We start from the raw sequence: 13,418 nt of genomic DNA on the forward strand, positions 1-13,418 counted from the left end.
ATCTGTTCTTGAAAACCACATGCAATTTATTATGACCACTGGCACCAACAGAACTTTATGTTTATTGCCTTGGTTTTCGAAGCATTAGCGGCATTGAAGCTTTGATATTGAAATTGCAGATAAAGATCCTTTATTATAGAGAAATAAAATATATGTGGCGTTCAATGGAAATAAAGTAAATGCTTTGTTAGATAAATGCTCAGCTGTATATCATGTTTTAGTTTGTTCAAGAATTTACGGCAGTCATGGTTTCAATTAGTCTTGTTGCACTGAGGTGGCATCTCATAAGTGTAATAGCAGCATAGCAAGTGCAAGCCACTTGAATGTATAGTGCCACTCTGGCCAGTGTTAATTTTGGTGAATATAAAAATCTGTGAAGCTGATGATTGTGACACTACCTGCCTGATCAGCTCCTGTGTGTTGCGTTGCAGCTCTGGGCTCCTTGCGCCAGCATGCCGGACTGCTGCCTGAGAGCCTTATTTGGGCTTTTGTGGTCCAGCTAAGCTCCGTGCTGCGTACCATTCACGCAGCTGGCCTTGCGTGCCGTTCCTTTGAGCCTTCTAAAATTCTGGTCATGGGCAAGTCACGTCTGCGCCTAAACTGCTGTGGCATCATGGATGTGCTCACTTTTGACTCAGCTGTGCCCAGCGCAAAGGCACTTGTGCCACACTATCAGGTACCTCTTGCCTAACCAATATGGGGCTTTGTACGTCTTTAAGAGCGCCAAATATTTTTGGCTAAGGTGAGAGAGCATGATTTACATTTAATTGAGGGTGCAGTGGGGTTCCGCATAACGGGGCCCAATGGGATTGTAGGAGGTTTGTGGAGGGCTGGGCAGCCATCACTCCCCACCCCCAGCTGGCCTTGGGGTAGCTGGTTATTGGCTGCACTGTGGTTCGCGTAGAATAGTATACTGGTTTTACTGGATAATTAGCCATTGAAAGTTCAGATGCCCTGAGAAAGCAACTCTGCCAAGTATTTTATGCCATGTCACAGCACCCCCCACCCCTTCTAAAAAAATGAGGGTGGTGTTATGCTAGTTTTACTGGCTATTAGCCATTGAAAGTTTAAATACAACTCTGCAGTGTTTTGTGCAGTGTTGCAGCCCCCCGAAATGGGGGGTGTTGTTATACTGTTTTTACGAGCTATCAGCTAATGAAAGTTGAGATACCCTAAAAAGGCAACTCTCAGGTGTTGCTGGTTTTGAGTGAGAACAAAGAATCAATGAGCACAAAATGTCCTCACATGTCTGCTTTGGAATATCATTCATTGATAAAGACCCTGTTAGAAGTTTGTGAGCTCAGTTATTTCCAGCGTGGGCTTACAGAAATCCAGCCAGTATGGCTAAACTTCATTTTGCTTTTTCTTATGTCATTGAGTATGTATTTCATCACATAAATGTTTGTTATGGTAGGTTCACAAATTCAAGATGTAGGGAACTCCAAGATTTTGGTAGAATTATCAGAACTGTGATTTATCTGAAGTTCCAATAAATATGACTTGGGGCAGTATACCAACTGGCGTCAGGATGTTTAATGTTTCTCATGGCTGCAGCAACATCATAGACAGCTCTGCGTAATTGGTTGTAATCATTTCAGATGTCAGTGATCGTCCTGGTACTCATAGTTACATGGTGTATGCACATGTGTACTGCACAAAATCGAATATGCTGTGTTGTAGCAGCTAGAAGGCCCCTCCGAATCTTAATATGTTTTTCTGCATTACACCGGTGTACTGTGGCAAGGCCAACTTTAAGAAGCGTACAAAGAAGGCAGAAGTTCAGTGGAAGATGGAAGCATGAAGAAATGAAGACTTCGCGCACACTAGGTGCCACTGAAGCTGGCGTTTCGACAAGTGGATTCATCTTCTGTTGTGGCCTTGAAAAAGGCCAGTCACTTTGTCGAAGTGCCTGCTCCAGCAACCCCAGGTGCAAAAATTTTTCATTTGTTTAAAATGTGTTTGGCACACTGTAAATAAAGGCCAAGCCATCTTTCTTTTTCGTTCTTTTTTTTCACAGTGAGCACGCGATTGTCAGTGCAAATGTCATGGCTAGTATGGCTGTGATGTAAGCAGGCAGTCAACTTTATTTTCCCCCGTTAGGGACTTAAAAATGCAAATATTCAGCTCAAAGCGACGAAGGCAGCAGATATGTGCAGGCATAAATAAGCAAAAGGTTTGGATTTGCCGGCTTTGTTCACTGGAGCAGCTTGGATTGATTAGGCAGCTTAAAAATTCAATTTTCAATATAGTGGACCAACTATGGACTTAAGCATTGTTTGAATTAACGAAACTATTCAATTGTCAAGCTTATATCAAAACACCTGCATCGCATTGCATTTCCCCTGCAGTTTTCTTGCTTCCTAATTATGAAAGGTCAAAGCAGACAATTGTGCCCCAGCCACCATGGTGGCTTAGTGGTTGTTATGTCATGTTGTTAAGCACGAGTTTGTATGTCTGATTGTTATTCTTGATCACCACATATGGGTACAGTGTACAAAATTTTTTGGCTTGTGTATTGTGCAAAATGACCGACAGTACAATCCTCAGTTATTATTCATGTCCCTGCTGTATATTCGTGCTACCTACTATGGCCCTGTGTTAACCATAGCCCAATCTAATTGTCAATTGGATTTAGTGTGTTGGGTGCATGGTGAAGAACCTAAATACAGTTAGACCCCTTTACCTCAAGGCAGCAATTCTTGTCTTTTATATGAAATGCCTCTTATATACAAGGTACCTCTACCCGTGTGTCTCTTCATATCAGTGTCTCTTACAAAAGGATTCAACCGTTGTCAAAATTGATAGTTTCTTGCTATGACATGCCTTATAAATAGTCGAATTCTGATTTTGGCACATTCCACATTAGCATTACAGTCGAAAAAAAAATATTTACTTTCCAGTTTCAGGCTGTACACTACAATGTTCATCGCACCCAGAATATGGATACTCGACATGTCATATTCATGTGTCATTTCCGTGTATTTGAAAATTTCATTGAAAATGAAACTTGCAGCAAGAAGACTTGGTTTCCTTGGGGAAGTTGGTACTTGCTCTGGCCTGCAACACCATGGCTGCGATTCAGCGCGAAAACTTGCAGCAGTCAATGGATCTGGTGTCCCGCAACTACTCAACTGACCTCAGGAACCTGATCTTGTATGTAACCTTCTTTAGATATTTTTATTTTTTGTTATGCATGGTTGAGGGGACATGGTCAGGTCTGCCTTGGGTTCTGCTGGGAAGCCTAGCTTTGCAAACAAATGTTCATTTATTCATGATCGGCTAATTCTAGTGATATAAAGATGGGAGAGTAATCTGAGAACCAAAGAATGAGTCTGAAAGAAAAGATGAAAATAAAAATGTTGCATTCATGCAGTTCTTAATACATTGTGAGACATCGATATCAATGAATAATATTGCTTATATTGCACTAATGGCTAATTTCTTAACTGGGAGATCTGGAGCGGCTGCTGAGAACCCAGAGTAAGCACATTGTATTGCACCATGCCAAACCTGCCGATGTAACATATGAATGCTTCATGTGGTGTCTCTCTGCAAGCTGTTTACGCAAAAGCCATGTGAACCGCCTTCGGAACTTCTTCGACGTAGCCGCTGATTTTGAGGAGTGTGCACGGCCGGTCAGGGAACCTTTAAACATAATTTCCTCAGATAGTTTATCATCATTGCTGCTGCTATTGCTGTCAAACCTTGTACCCTTGCTATCACTCAGCCTTGGGCTCTGCTGGGAAGCCTAGCTTTGCAAACAAATGTTCAATTATTCATGATCAGCTAATGCTAGTGATATAAAGATGGGAGAGTAATCTGAGAACCAAAGAATGAGTCTGAAAGAAAAGATGAAAATAAAAATGTTGCATTCATGCAGTTCTTAATACATTGTGAGACATTGATATCAATGAATAATATTGCTTATATTGCACTAATGGCTAATTTCTTAACTGGGAGATCTGGAGCGGCTGCTGAGAACCCAGAGTAAGCACATTGTATTGCACCATGCCAAACCTGCCGATGTAACATATGAATGCTTCATGTGGTGTCTCTCTGCAAGCTGTTTACGCAAAAGCCATGTGAACCGCCTTCGGAATTTCTTCAACGTAGCCGATGATTTTGAGGAGTGTGCACGGCCGGTCAGGGAACCTTTAAACATGATTTCCTCAGATAGTTTATCATCATTGCTGCTCCTATTGCTGTCAAAACTATTACTCTTGCTATCACTCAGTGCAAGAAGCAAACTTACCGCTCGTCCAGCAGAGTCGAATGATGCTGTTTTAGGAATGTAAGGAAGCACACTGAGTGATCAGACATGGCCTCAAAAAAAAAATGCTGAAAGCAACCGAGTTGCTGGACCGTACCGGAAATGATGGCACCGTGTTGCTGAAGTAGGGGCGCAGTCCACTTCTTCAAGTTGGAGAAATGCAGAACACTCCATCGCAGAGTAGGTTGCTCCGCATCTGCCTGTGGAAAACGCTAAGTTGGTCCGAATCGACCAGGGGAATGCATATTGTCTGTGGAGCAAAAAAGATTGTTCCAGCTTGACCAGTGAAATTTGCCATAAGTATCAGTATTATAAAGGCTCTTATTGCAAGCCAGCAAGTCAAGGACATACATATTGCTTGATGCTATAATAACATGCTTTGCCTGTCCCACACCCCTTACGCACACACACACACAAACACACACACCTTGCTTCTCGTAGCTATGGTATTCTTTGTTACATCTAAAACTGTAAGATTACTTCGCTGAGGGCCTGCTAATACAGGTTTGGCATTTGTAGTCAGGCGAAAAATAACATAGGCTGTTGTCTGACAATATGAGAATGTTCAGGGAGCCTGTAGAGGGAACTAGCAGTTGTTGATGGCATGTGTGCTTTGTTTGTCAGAAGCGCATTGTGTTTTGTGGTGACCTAGGTACCTGCTGTCTTCGCCACCTCGTACGCACAGTATTAACGACATAATGCCGATGATTGGAGCCCGCTTCTACACACAGCTGGACGCGGCGCAGATGCGGAGTGATGTCATCGAAAACGAACTTGCAAAGGTAACTAGTACTTGTTTTTGTTGGCCAAGCTTTCTTCTTATTTTTTTTTTTTGAACACATTCATCTGAGAAACTTTGGCATTAACTTTCTTGAATTGTTTCACTTTTTTCTTTTTTAAGAGAGTAGGTTATATTATGGTCATGTAAGTATGAATTGACAGGCGCTTTTCTTCGGCAAGGCATAGCGTGCTGAACTTCTCTAGCATTCCTTCTTGGCGGCACTTTTTTATTCTATGTGCTATATTGTGATTAGGAGCTCGCATCTCTCGTAACAGTGAAGTTGGAAATGTTGTGTTTCAATTTGTTCATTTTCAGGAAGTGGAAAATGGAAGGCTCTTCAGGCTGCTTGTGAAACTTGGCACAGTCAGTGAAAGACCAGAGTGAGACACAGCTTATTATTTCAATTGTTTGGTCTTTATTTGTTTTATGTTTGTCACAAATAGAACTACCGTGGCAAATGTTTTTAGGTGCAACTGCATGGGACAGGTGTGTAGGGCTATGTGTGTGAGGCAGTATTTTTCTTCTATGCAAGTCTTACAATTTTGCAGTTAATGTTTACACAAAAGGGGAACTCACATTTTTATCTTTGTGCGGAAAGGTTGCAAATTTAGTTTCCAACCACATTGGATGTGTATAAATAAAGCCAGAATGCTCTTGTGAACTGAATTTTGTGTGCATGCTCACCAGGCTTGCTAATTGCATACATGAGAAAGCACAGTGCATGGCTATGGAACTATGTGAAATACTGTCAGCAATGGAGTTTTTGGGTGCCAGAAATTTGAACATTATTGGTATTCCAGACTTCATAAATACGCAGTAAAGGTTTTCATAATACTAATGCCTTTTTTGTGAGCCATGTCTTAGAGAAGTTTAAGCCCTTACACAATGAACCAGTATCAACTGGCCCAACTTACTGCTCTTCTATAGTATACTCTAATGTTTGATCTTCCTAAATCACCCATTCCAAGTTTCACTGTTCGATCTTAAAAGCCGCCATGTCGTATTCCAAAGCGGCAAGTTGGCTGCCAGGTGGTCAACAGCTATGAGCAAGCGCTCCGCAACACGGCACCTAACGCACGTATTACGCTCAAGCCAAGCGGTCACGCTTTCGACGTTTTGTTGAGCCGCAGGAAAAAGCGTGCTAGTCCTCCCGTTGGTCATCATGACCACACACGCACACCAAGATCGAGCAAGACGTGCACACGCGATACACATGCCAGAACGCATAGAACAGCTTTGGGCCCATTTCCAGTCAGAAAACGAAACCAATTAGAGCCAGCGTCGAGGGCGTCGCAGAGTGGTAAAGACGGGCGAAGGGGTTGTGATGAAGATGGGAGAGCAGATTTGCGAGAGAAGGGCAAGGAGTTGCGATAAAGAGAGGGGAGGATGCGGCGGGAGGGCGACCTTGAAAACCAAAACACACGAGAAAGAGGCATGTTGGGTAGCTTGGTTGAAAGGTCCGCGAAACTCGCACGTAGAAAAACTTGGAAAGAGTGCCTGCGTGCGCAGAAGTCAAAGCATGGCCGCCTGGATCGGTGCGCGCAGCGGTGTTCAAAGAATCGGCGGCTGTGGTCAAAAAATTGTTTTGTTGCGCCGGCAGGTTTGCGTGGATGCGCATGGATCTAAGCCGAAGTGTCGTCTGGCCAGTTGGTTTCCGTGCTCCACTGCATACCCGACCAACTTTAAGTTTAAAACCAACCGTGTAGGTAGCATAGCAGCTGAGCGCACCCTGCACAGCAGGTGTCGAACTAAGTTCACTATGACAAATTCGACAACAAAAACACAGCGTCGGGTGGTGGAGCAGAAACATTGAGGGAGCACAACACGCCAACGGCGCGGTTGCACTTTGAATGGCCTCCGATATGGCAAGTGCGTGGTGTGTTTCTACGCCGCACGCTTGCTGTCTTGGGGGCCATGTGCTTTGTTTTTTGCTTTGTTTTCTTGCCACTGGGATTGCGTGGTGCTATAAGCAAAGAGGTTTCTCATACATTCGACAGATGGCGCTCTGCCGCAAAAGACGCAAAAAACAGGTTCAGCCGGTTAAATTGTCGCAAGGCCCAGCTTCAGCGAAGTTGTGGTGGGGCTGGGAGGGGACAAAGCCGGCGTCACAGGTGCAAGTAACCCACAGGTGCAGGACGCTCCAGCTGAAAAGTCACAGCAGGTGATAATAGCCGGGGACTCGAATTCAAATCTATGCACAGAAGCCATCAAAAAGAGGGTAAGAGGTGACAAGAGGGTTGCAGTAGGGGCGTTGCCAGGACGCAAGCTGGAAGTAGTCATGAGGCAAGCGAGCGCAAAACTTATAACTACAGCTGATAGACGAAACCTCGAGATAATTTTAGGCAGTTTAAACGATGTCTTAAATGAAGATACAGCAGGAGTAGCATTCACACTGGCGAAAGGAGTCGATGACATGCGCGCCACTTCTCCTCTGGTACAGATAGTGATATGCACGATACCGGAGGTACCGGTGCGTGAAGGCAACCTGCAAAGAGCGGTTGTCAACGCAAACCAAGAGATATGGCGGATGAGTCGAGAGAAAGGCTTTGAGGTGGTGGAAATAAACAGAGAGGTGTATAGGTGGTGCGGTTTTCAACGAGACAGAATTCACTTCGATGAGCGGCTAGGTCATGAGGTGCGTTGGGGACTTGCAGGATGCGCAGTAGCTTTTTTGGGGGGCAAGCGGGCCTTTCCGGGTGCAGGATAGCTAGTAACGAGGAAAACAACCAGGGAGACTCTTTGACAGGTAGTATGGACAGATACGATTCCAAAGTGGCGCCAGTATCTAAGATAGGTAGAGTCCGGGGCAGAAATAGACGTAGCCACGAGCGCCGAGCCAATTCAGACATAGGGTATATTAACATGCAGGGTGCTAGGAACAGGCTGAAGAGGGAAGAGATAGAAGAACAGCTAAGGGAGGAGAGGCCGATGGTATACGGTTGTCGAAACAAACACATCTCAGGGACATGGAACAACCTCCTAAAAATGCAGACTACGCGTGGGAATATTGCAATAGAACAGAAGGCAGCAGAAAGGGGGGTGGTATTGGGGCTTTCATTCATAAAAGTACAGACTGGCAAAGGGTCAAGCAGGAGTGCAAGGAACATTCATGGCTGAAAGGGAAAGTGGCAGGGCAAATGACACTCCTTGGTTTCGTGTACTTGTGGACGGGAGCAAAGGCCAGAGAGGAAAACCAGGCAATGGTAGAGTGTATATCAAATGACATTCAGGAGTTAGGAGGAGAGTGCGAGATAATTATACTAGGAGATATGAATGCGCACATAGAAGATATAGATGGGTATACCGACCCGACAGACAAAATGATCATGGCTATGTGTGAAAGGCTTGATTTGATCATTTGCAACAGTACCGAGAAGTGTGAAGGGCAAATAACATGGGAGGTAGGAAGGCTACAGTCGACGATAGATTGCGCACTGATGTCACATAGGATGTATGATAAGCTCAGGGGAATGCAAATAGATGAAGGTGGCTCCAGAAGTCTGGGTAGTGATCACAAGTGTATCGAGCTAAGTTTTGGAAGAGCAGTGAAAGTGGGAAGGAGACAAGAGGAGCAACTACAGGAAAATTTTTATTCAGAAAGGCAAATTTAAATAGCCACTAAACAAATTGAGAAAGTAATCACTGAGGATAATAAAACAGTGTGGACATACACGAATCTAATCAGACTGTTTGAGCTAGAGCTTGCCAAGGCACGTGACAAGTCACCCTGGAAAAAGAAATGAGACGAGCCTATAGCAGAGGTTTATAACTACAGCTCAAGGTGCTAGGCTAAAAGGGGACGAAGCTATTGAATATATGAGAACAAGGGTGACAGAAAAATTTTAACAAAGAAGTGCTTTATTCACCACAATAGACAAGGATGAATCGAGTGGTGCAATGGCTCCATTTTCACAACGAGAGTGGGAAAGGGCTTAGAAAAGGGTTCCGTGTAGTACATCAACAGGCCCAGATGGCATTCCAATTATGCTGATTATGCTGACTTCGGACATTAGGTCCGAAGTCTAAGCAGGCTTTTAGAGAGGCAGTGAACAAAATAATAATCAATTGAGAAATTCCTGATGGATAGAAACTTAGCAGGATGAGCACGATCTATGCAGGAAAGGGAGACAAAGCTTTAGCAGGATGAGCATGATCTATGCAGGAAAGGGAGACAAAGCTGACATAAACAACTACCGTCCTATAACAGTGACATCAGTGGTCTACAGGCTGGCGATGCAGATTATAAAGGAAAAACTGCAGGCATGGATAGAGGATGAGGGGGTGCTGGGGGAACTGCAGAATGGGTTTCGAAAACACAGGAGGTTGGAAGACAATTTGTTCTCACTGACGCAGTGCATCGAAATAGCAGAAAAGAAACACAGGCCCCTGTGAATAGAATTTTTCGATATCAAGGGAGCGTACGATAGCGTAGTTCAAGAGGAATTGTGGGGCATACTGTGGACACACTAGGCGTGGGAGATGTAGTCACTAATCTTTTAAAGGATATCTGTAAAGGTAACAAGGTAATTATAAAGTGGGAAAAACAGGTATCCAAGCCTGCAGAGGTAAAACGGGGGCTTAGGCAGGGGTGTCCCCTGTCACCCTTATTATTCATGATGTACCTACAAGGATTAGAGGCCAAATTAGAGGGAAGTGGACTGGGCTTCAACCTCTCTTTCGTCAAACAAAGAAAACTCATTGAGCAGGCACTACCAGTATTTATGTACGCAGATGATATAGGGGCTAATAGCCGACAACAAGGAAGATTTGCAGAGATTGGTGGATAATGAGGGAGATAGATTAGATATCAGATTCAGTAAGGAAAAATCAGCAGTCATGATTTTTATTTTAATGACAATGAAGGTAGTGAGCTTAGAATACAGGAGGTCACGCTAGAGATAACAGATAAACACAAATATCTGGGCGTATGGATAAGCAATGGGGCCGAGTACCTAAGGGAACACGAAACATACGTGACGACTAAAGGTAACAGGAATGCAGCGGTAATGAAAAACAGGGCACTGTGGAATTACAATACGTATGATGTTGTGAGAGGAATATGGAAAGGGGTCATGGTTCCTGGTCTGACGTTCGGCAATGCGGTCTTGTGCATGAGATTAGAAGTTCAAACAAGATTAGAAATTAAGCAACGTGGAATAGATAGGCTTGCTTTAGGAGCTCACGGGAATACACCAAATCAGGGAGTATAAGGTGATATGAGATGGACATCATTTCATTTCATTTCATTTATTTTCTCTCAATGCACAAGGCGTTACAGAGAGGAGTGGTGAAAAACAAACAAACTGTACAAACAAATGGAGCATGTTTAAAAAGGGTATGCGTTTATGGTATTCTTGAAGTTGGTCGGGTCAGTGATGGATGCAATGGAAGCGGGAAGGTGATTCCAGTCCGTGCTTGTTTTGGGCACGAATGAATTAAAATGGAGGTTTGTACGGCTGCTTGGAATTCCAACTTTGAAGTGGTGATCGCTGCGGGATGAAATGTAGGATGGCGGCAAAAAAAGCGAGTTACTCAGTGAGTGCATGGTATGGTACAACTTGTGGAAGAGGCACAAGCGCGAGATTTTGCGGCGAAATGATAGGCTGGGTAGATTTAAGGTTGACTTCATATGGGTTACGCTTGCTGTACGGGAATAGTTCGACAAAATGAAACGAGCGGCGCGATTTTGAATTGCTTCGATGCTACTGATATGGATGTTTACGTGGGGATCCCATACAGATGATGAATATTCTAGCTTTGGTCGGACTAATGTTTTATAGAGCAGAAGTTTCAGTTGCATCGGGGCAAGGGAGAAGTTACGGCGTAAATAACCAAGTGTGCGGTTAGCATTGTTTTTAATAATGTCAATGTGAGACTGCCAGGAAAGGTTGTCAGAAATTGTAATGCCAAGGTACTTGTATGAGCTAACTTTAGTAAGGAGAGAATTATTAAGTACATAGTTAGTAGAAATATTACATGTTCGACGTGAGACTCTCATTACTTTGCATTTAGTAACATTAAGCTTCATTAGCCAAGTATCGCACCAAGATGAAACATTGTCTAAGTCACACTGAAGGGCAAGGTGGTCAGAAGGGGTTTTAATTTCTCGGTAAATAACACAGTCATCGGCGAAAAGTTTAATAGAAGAAGAGATGTTGTGTGGCAAATCGTTAATGTAAATCAGGAAGAGTAGTGGGCCAAGAACGGATCCTTGGGGGACGCCAGAGGTTACGGGTGAGAGGGGAGAGTTGCATTCATTCGCAGTTACAAATTGGGAGCGGTCTATTAAAAAGCATTCAATCCATTTTAATATGTTAGCATCAAGATTAAGTTTGCTTAGTTTTAGCAGTAGAAGTTTATGGCATACAGTGTCAAAAGCTTTAGCGAAGTCGAGAAAAATACAGTCAACAAGGGAAGAAGCGTCAATGGCAAGAAAAAGGTCATTAGTAAGGCAGAGAAGTTGGGTCTCGCATGAGTACTGTTTCCGGAATCCATGCTGGTTATCACTAAGGAACGAGTTGTTTTCTAAGAAAGTGATTATGTGGGAGTAGATGACGTGTTCCATGAGCTTACACGGTATACTTGTTAACGATATGGGCCTGTAATTGCGGGGGTTATGAACGTCACCTGATTTGTGAAGAGGAACCACCTTTCCCGCTTTCCAGTCGCCCGGGAGGCAATGACATTCCAAAGACTGTGTGAAAAGCTTACATAAAATGACAGATGAGTAAACAGAGGTATTATGCAAAAACTTTGCACAGATACCGTCTTCACCTGGAGCACTGGCTAATTTCAAGTTTTCTATCAATTTTTGTATGCCGACACAGTCAAATAAAAGGGGTTCCATGGCAACAAAGTTGTGGGTGGGGGTATCGGGAAAGGAAAGCGCTGTAGGTTTAACAAAGCACGATGAAAACACAGAGCTTAAAATGACACAACACTCTTCTTTTGGTACACGGCTGTTATCATCATGGATTAATTCTATCGCCTTTTTTTCATTTCCCCTAATCATCTGCCAAAATTTCTGAGGGTTAGTTGCAAGCAGAGAGGGAAGCGTTTGTTGATAATAATTTTCTTTTGCGACGGATAATGCGCGAGTGTACTCGTCAGCTGCGTGATGATAAGCGGACCACCTTTCCGCGTTGTTAGTTAGCTTTGCCCTTCGAAAAATTCGTTTCTTTTTATTTAGTAGTCGTTTTAGTGTAAGCGTGAACCAAGGGGACTTTGCGCTTTGCCTAATTCTGCGGAGCGGAATAAAACGATTGGTAAGTTCTGCTACCTTCTGCTTAAACAAATTCCAGTTTTGTTGCACGGACCTTTCCAGAAATTGCGAAAGGTAATCGTTTAGGAAAGGCTGAAGCTCATTATTAATTGAAACATAGTCGGCTCTTTTGTAGTCCCTAAAAACTTTTGAGCTATCATTTCTTTTAGTTGTTTTAGTCATGTTAAAATGAATAGCTAGATGGTCGCTTATGCCCGGAATAACTGATAGGGATTTAATTAGGTCGGGATGCGTGGTCAGCACCAAGTCTAGAACTGAGGAGGTGGACGAGGTAATGCGGGTTGGAGCGTTAACCAGCTGGGTAAGGTTAAAGTCTGAACACACATCAAGAAAGGCAGCACTGTCAGCAGAAGTTGATGAAATTATTGGGAAAGGGGAAGACCACGAAACATCAGGGAAGTTAAAGTCACCTAGGAGAAACATAGGTGCAGCCGGAAACCTTACTTGCAACTTATTTAGTACATCGTGTAATTCATTTGCGAAACCGGTAGTAAGGCTAGGAGGCCGGTAGCAGCCACAAACAACGATATCTTTGTGGTTAATGCGAACACACGCGACAACAATTTCAAGCGGTGAAACAACAGGCACGCTGAACGAGCTATTCTCGTCGCTAATGGCAATCAATACGCCGCCCCCGCGCCTCGTACCCCGGTCACAGCGGTAGAACTTAAACTTTTTTGAACAGTTAAATATTTCGTTATTTTCAATTTCCGCGGACAGCCAAGTTTCAGTTACTACGACGACATCAGCTAGACATGTATCTATTAGCGCAGATAGGGCATCACGCTTGTTAGTAACACTTCGAGAATTACATAGCAAAAAAGAAAATTCATGAGCTCGAAAATGCTTATCTAGCTATCGATGTGAAGGAGGAGCGCTGGCCCCTGCGCATTCTGCATTGCTTACTTCGGGAGCAACGTGGACGGGGTTATCATTAATAGGTCCTGCCTCGGTTACACGATCGGTGACCGGACAATAAACGTAGGCTTTCTTGTTGATTAGTATCTTGTTATACTTCAAGTAATATGGCTGCCCAGTGCCTTTCGCGAAATTTAAAAGCTTTTTCTGCACGTGGCGCGTGGCCT

The 13,418-nt window shown here is 43.7% G+C and overlaps 1 protein-coding gene across 3 annotated transcripts in view; it reads left to right on the forward strand.

Annotated features, from left to right (window-relative positions):
- The window catches only part of PAN3 (Poly(A) specific ribonuclease subunit PAN3), a 46,714-nt gene that overhangs the window by 19,057 nt on the left and 14,239 nt on the right, over positions 1 to 13,418 (forward strand). For all 3 annotated transcript variants that reach the window (XM_037430533.2, XM_037430542.2, XM_037430549.2), the window contains exons 11-14: positions 432 to 676; positions 3,014 to 3,153; positions 4,923 to 5,052; positions 5,367 to 5,431. In XM_037430533.2, coding sequence (XP_037286430.2) covers positions 432 to 676; positions 3,014 to 3,153; positions 4,923 to 5,052; positions 5,367 to 5,431 — 580 coding nt within the window. The remainder of the gene's footprint in view (positions 1 to 431; positions 677 to 3,013; positions 3,154 to 4,922; positions 5,053 to 5,366; positions 5,432 to 13,418) is intronic.

The sequence above is a fragment of the Rhipicephalus microplus genome, chromosome 2 (genome assembly GCF_043290135.1).
Source record: "Rhipicephalus microplus isolate Deutch F79 chromosome 2, USDA_Rmic, whole genome shotgun sequence".
NCBI lineage: Eukaryota > Metazoa > Arthropoda > Arachnida > Ixodida > Ixodidae > Rhipicephalus > Rhipicephalus microplus.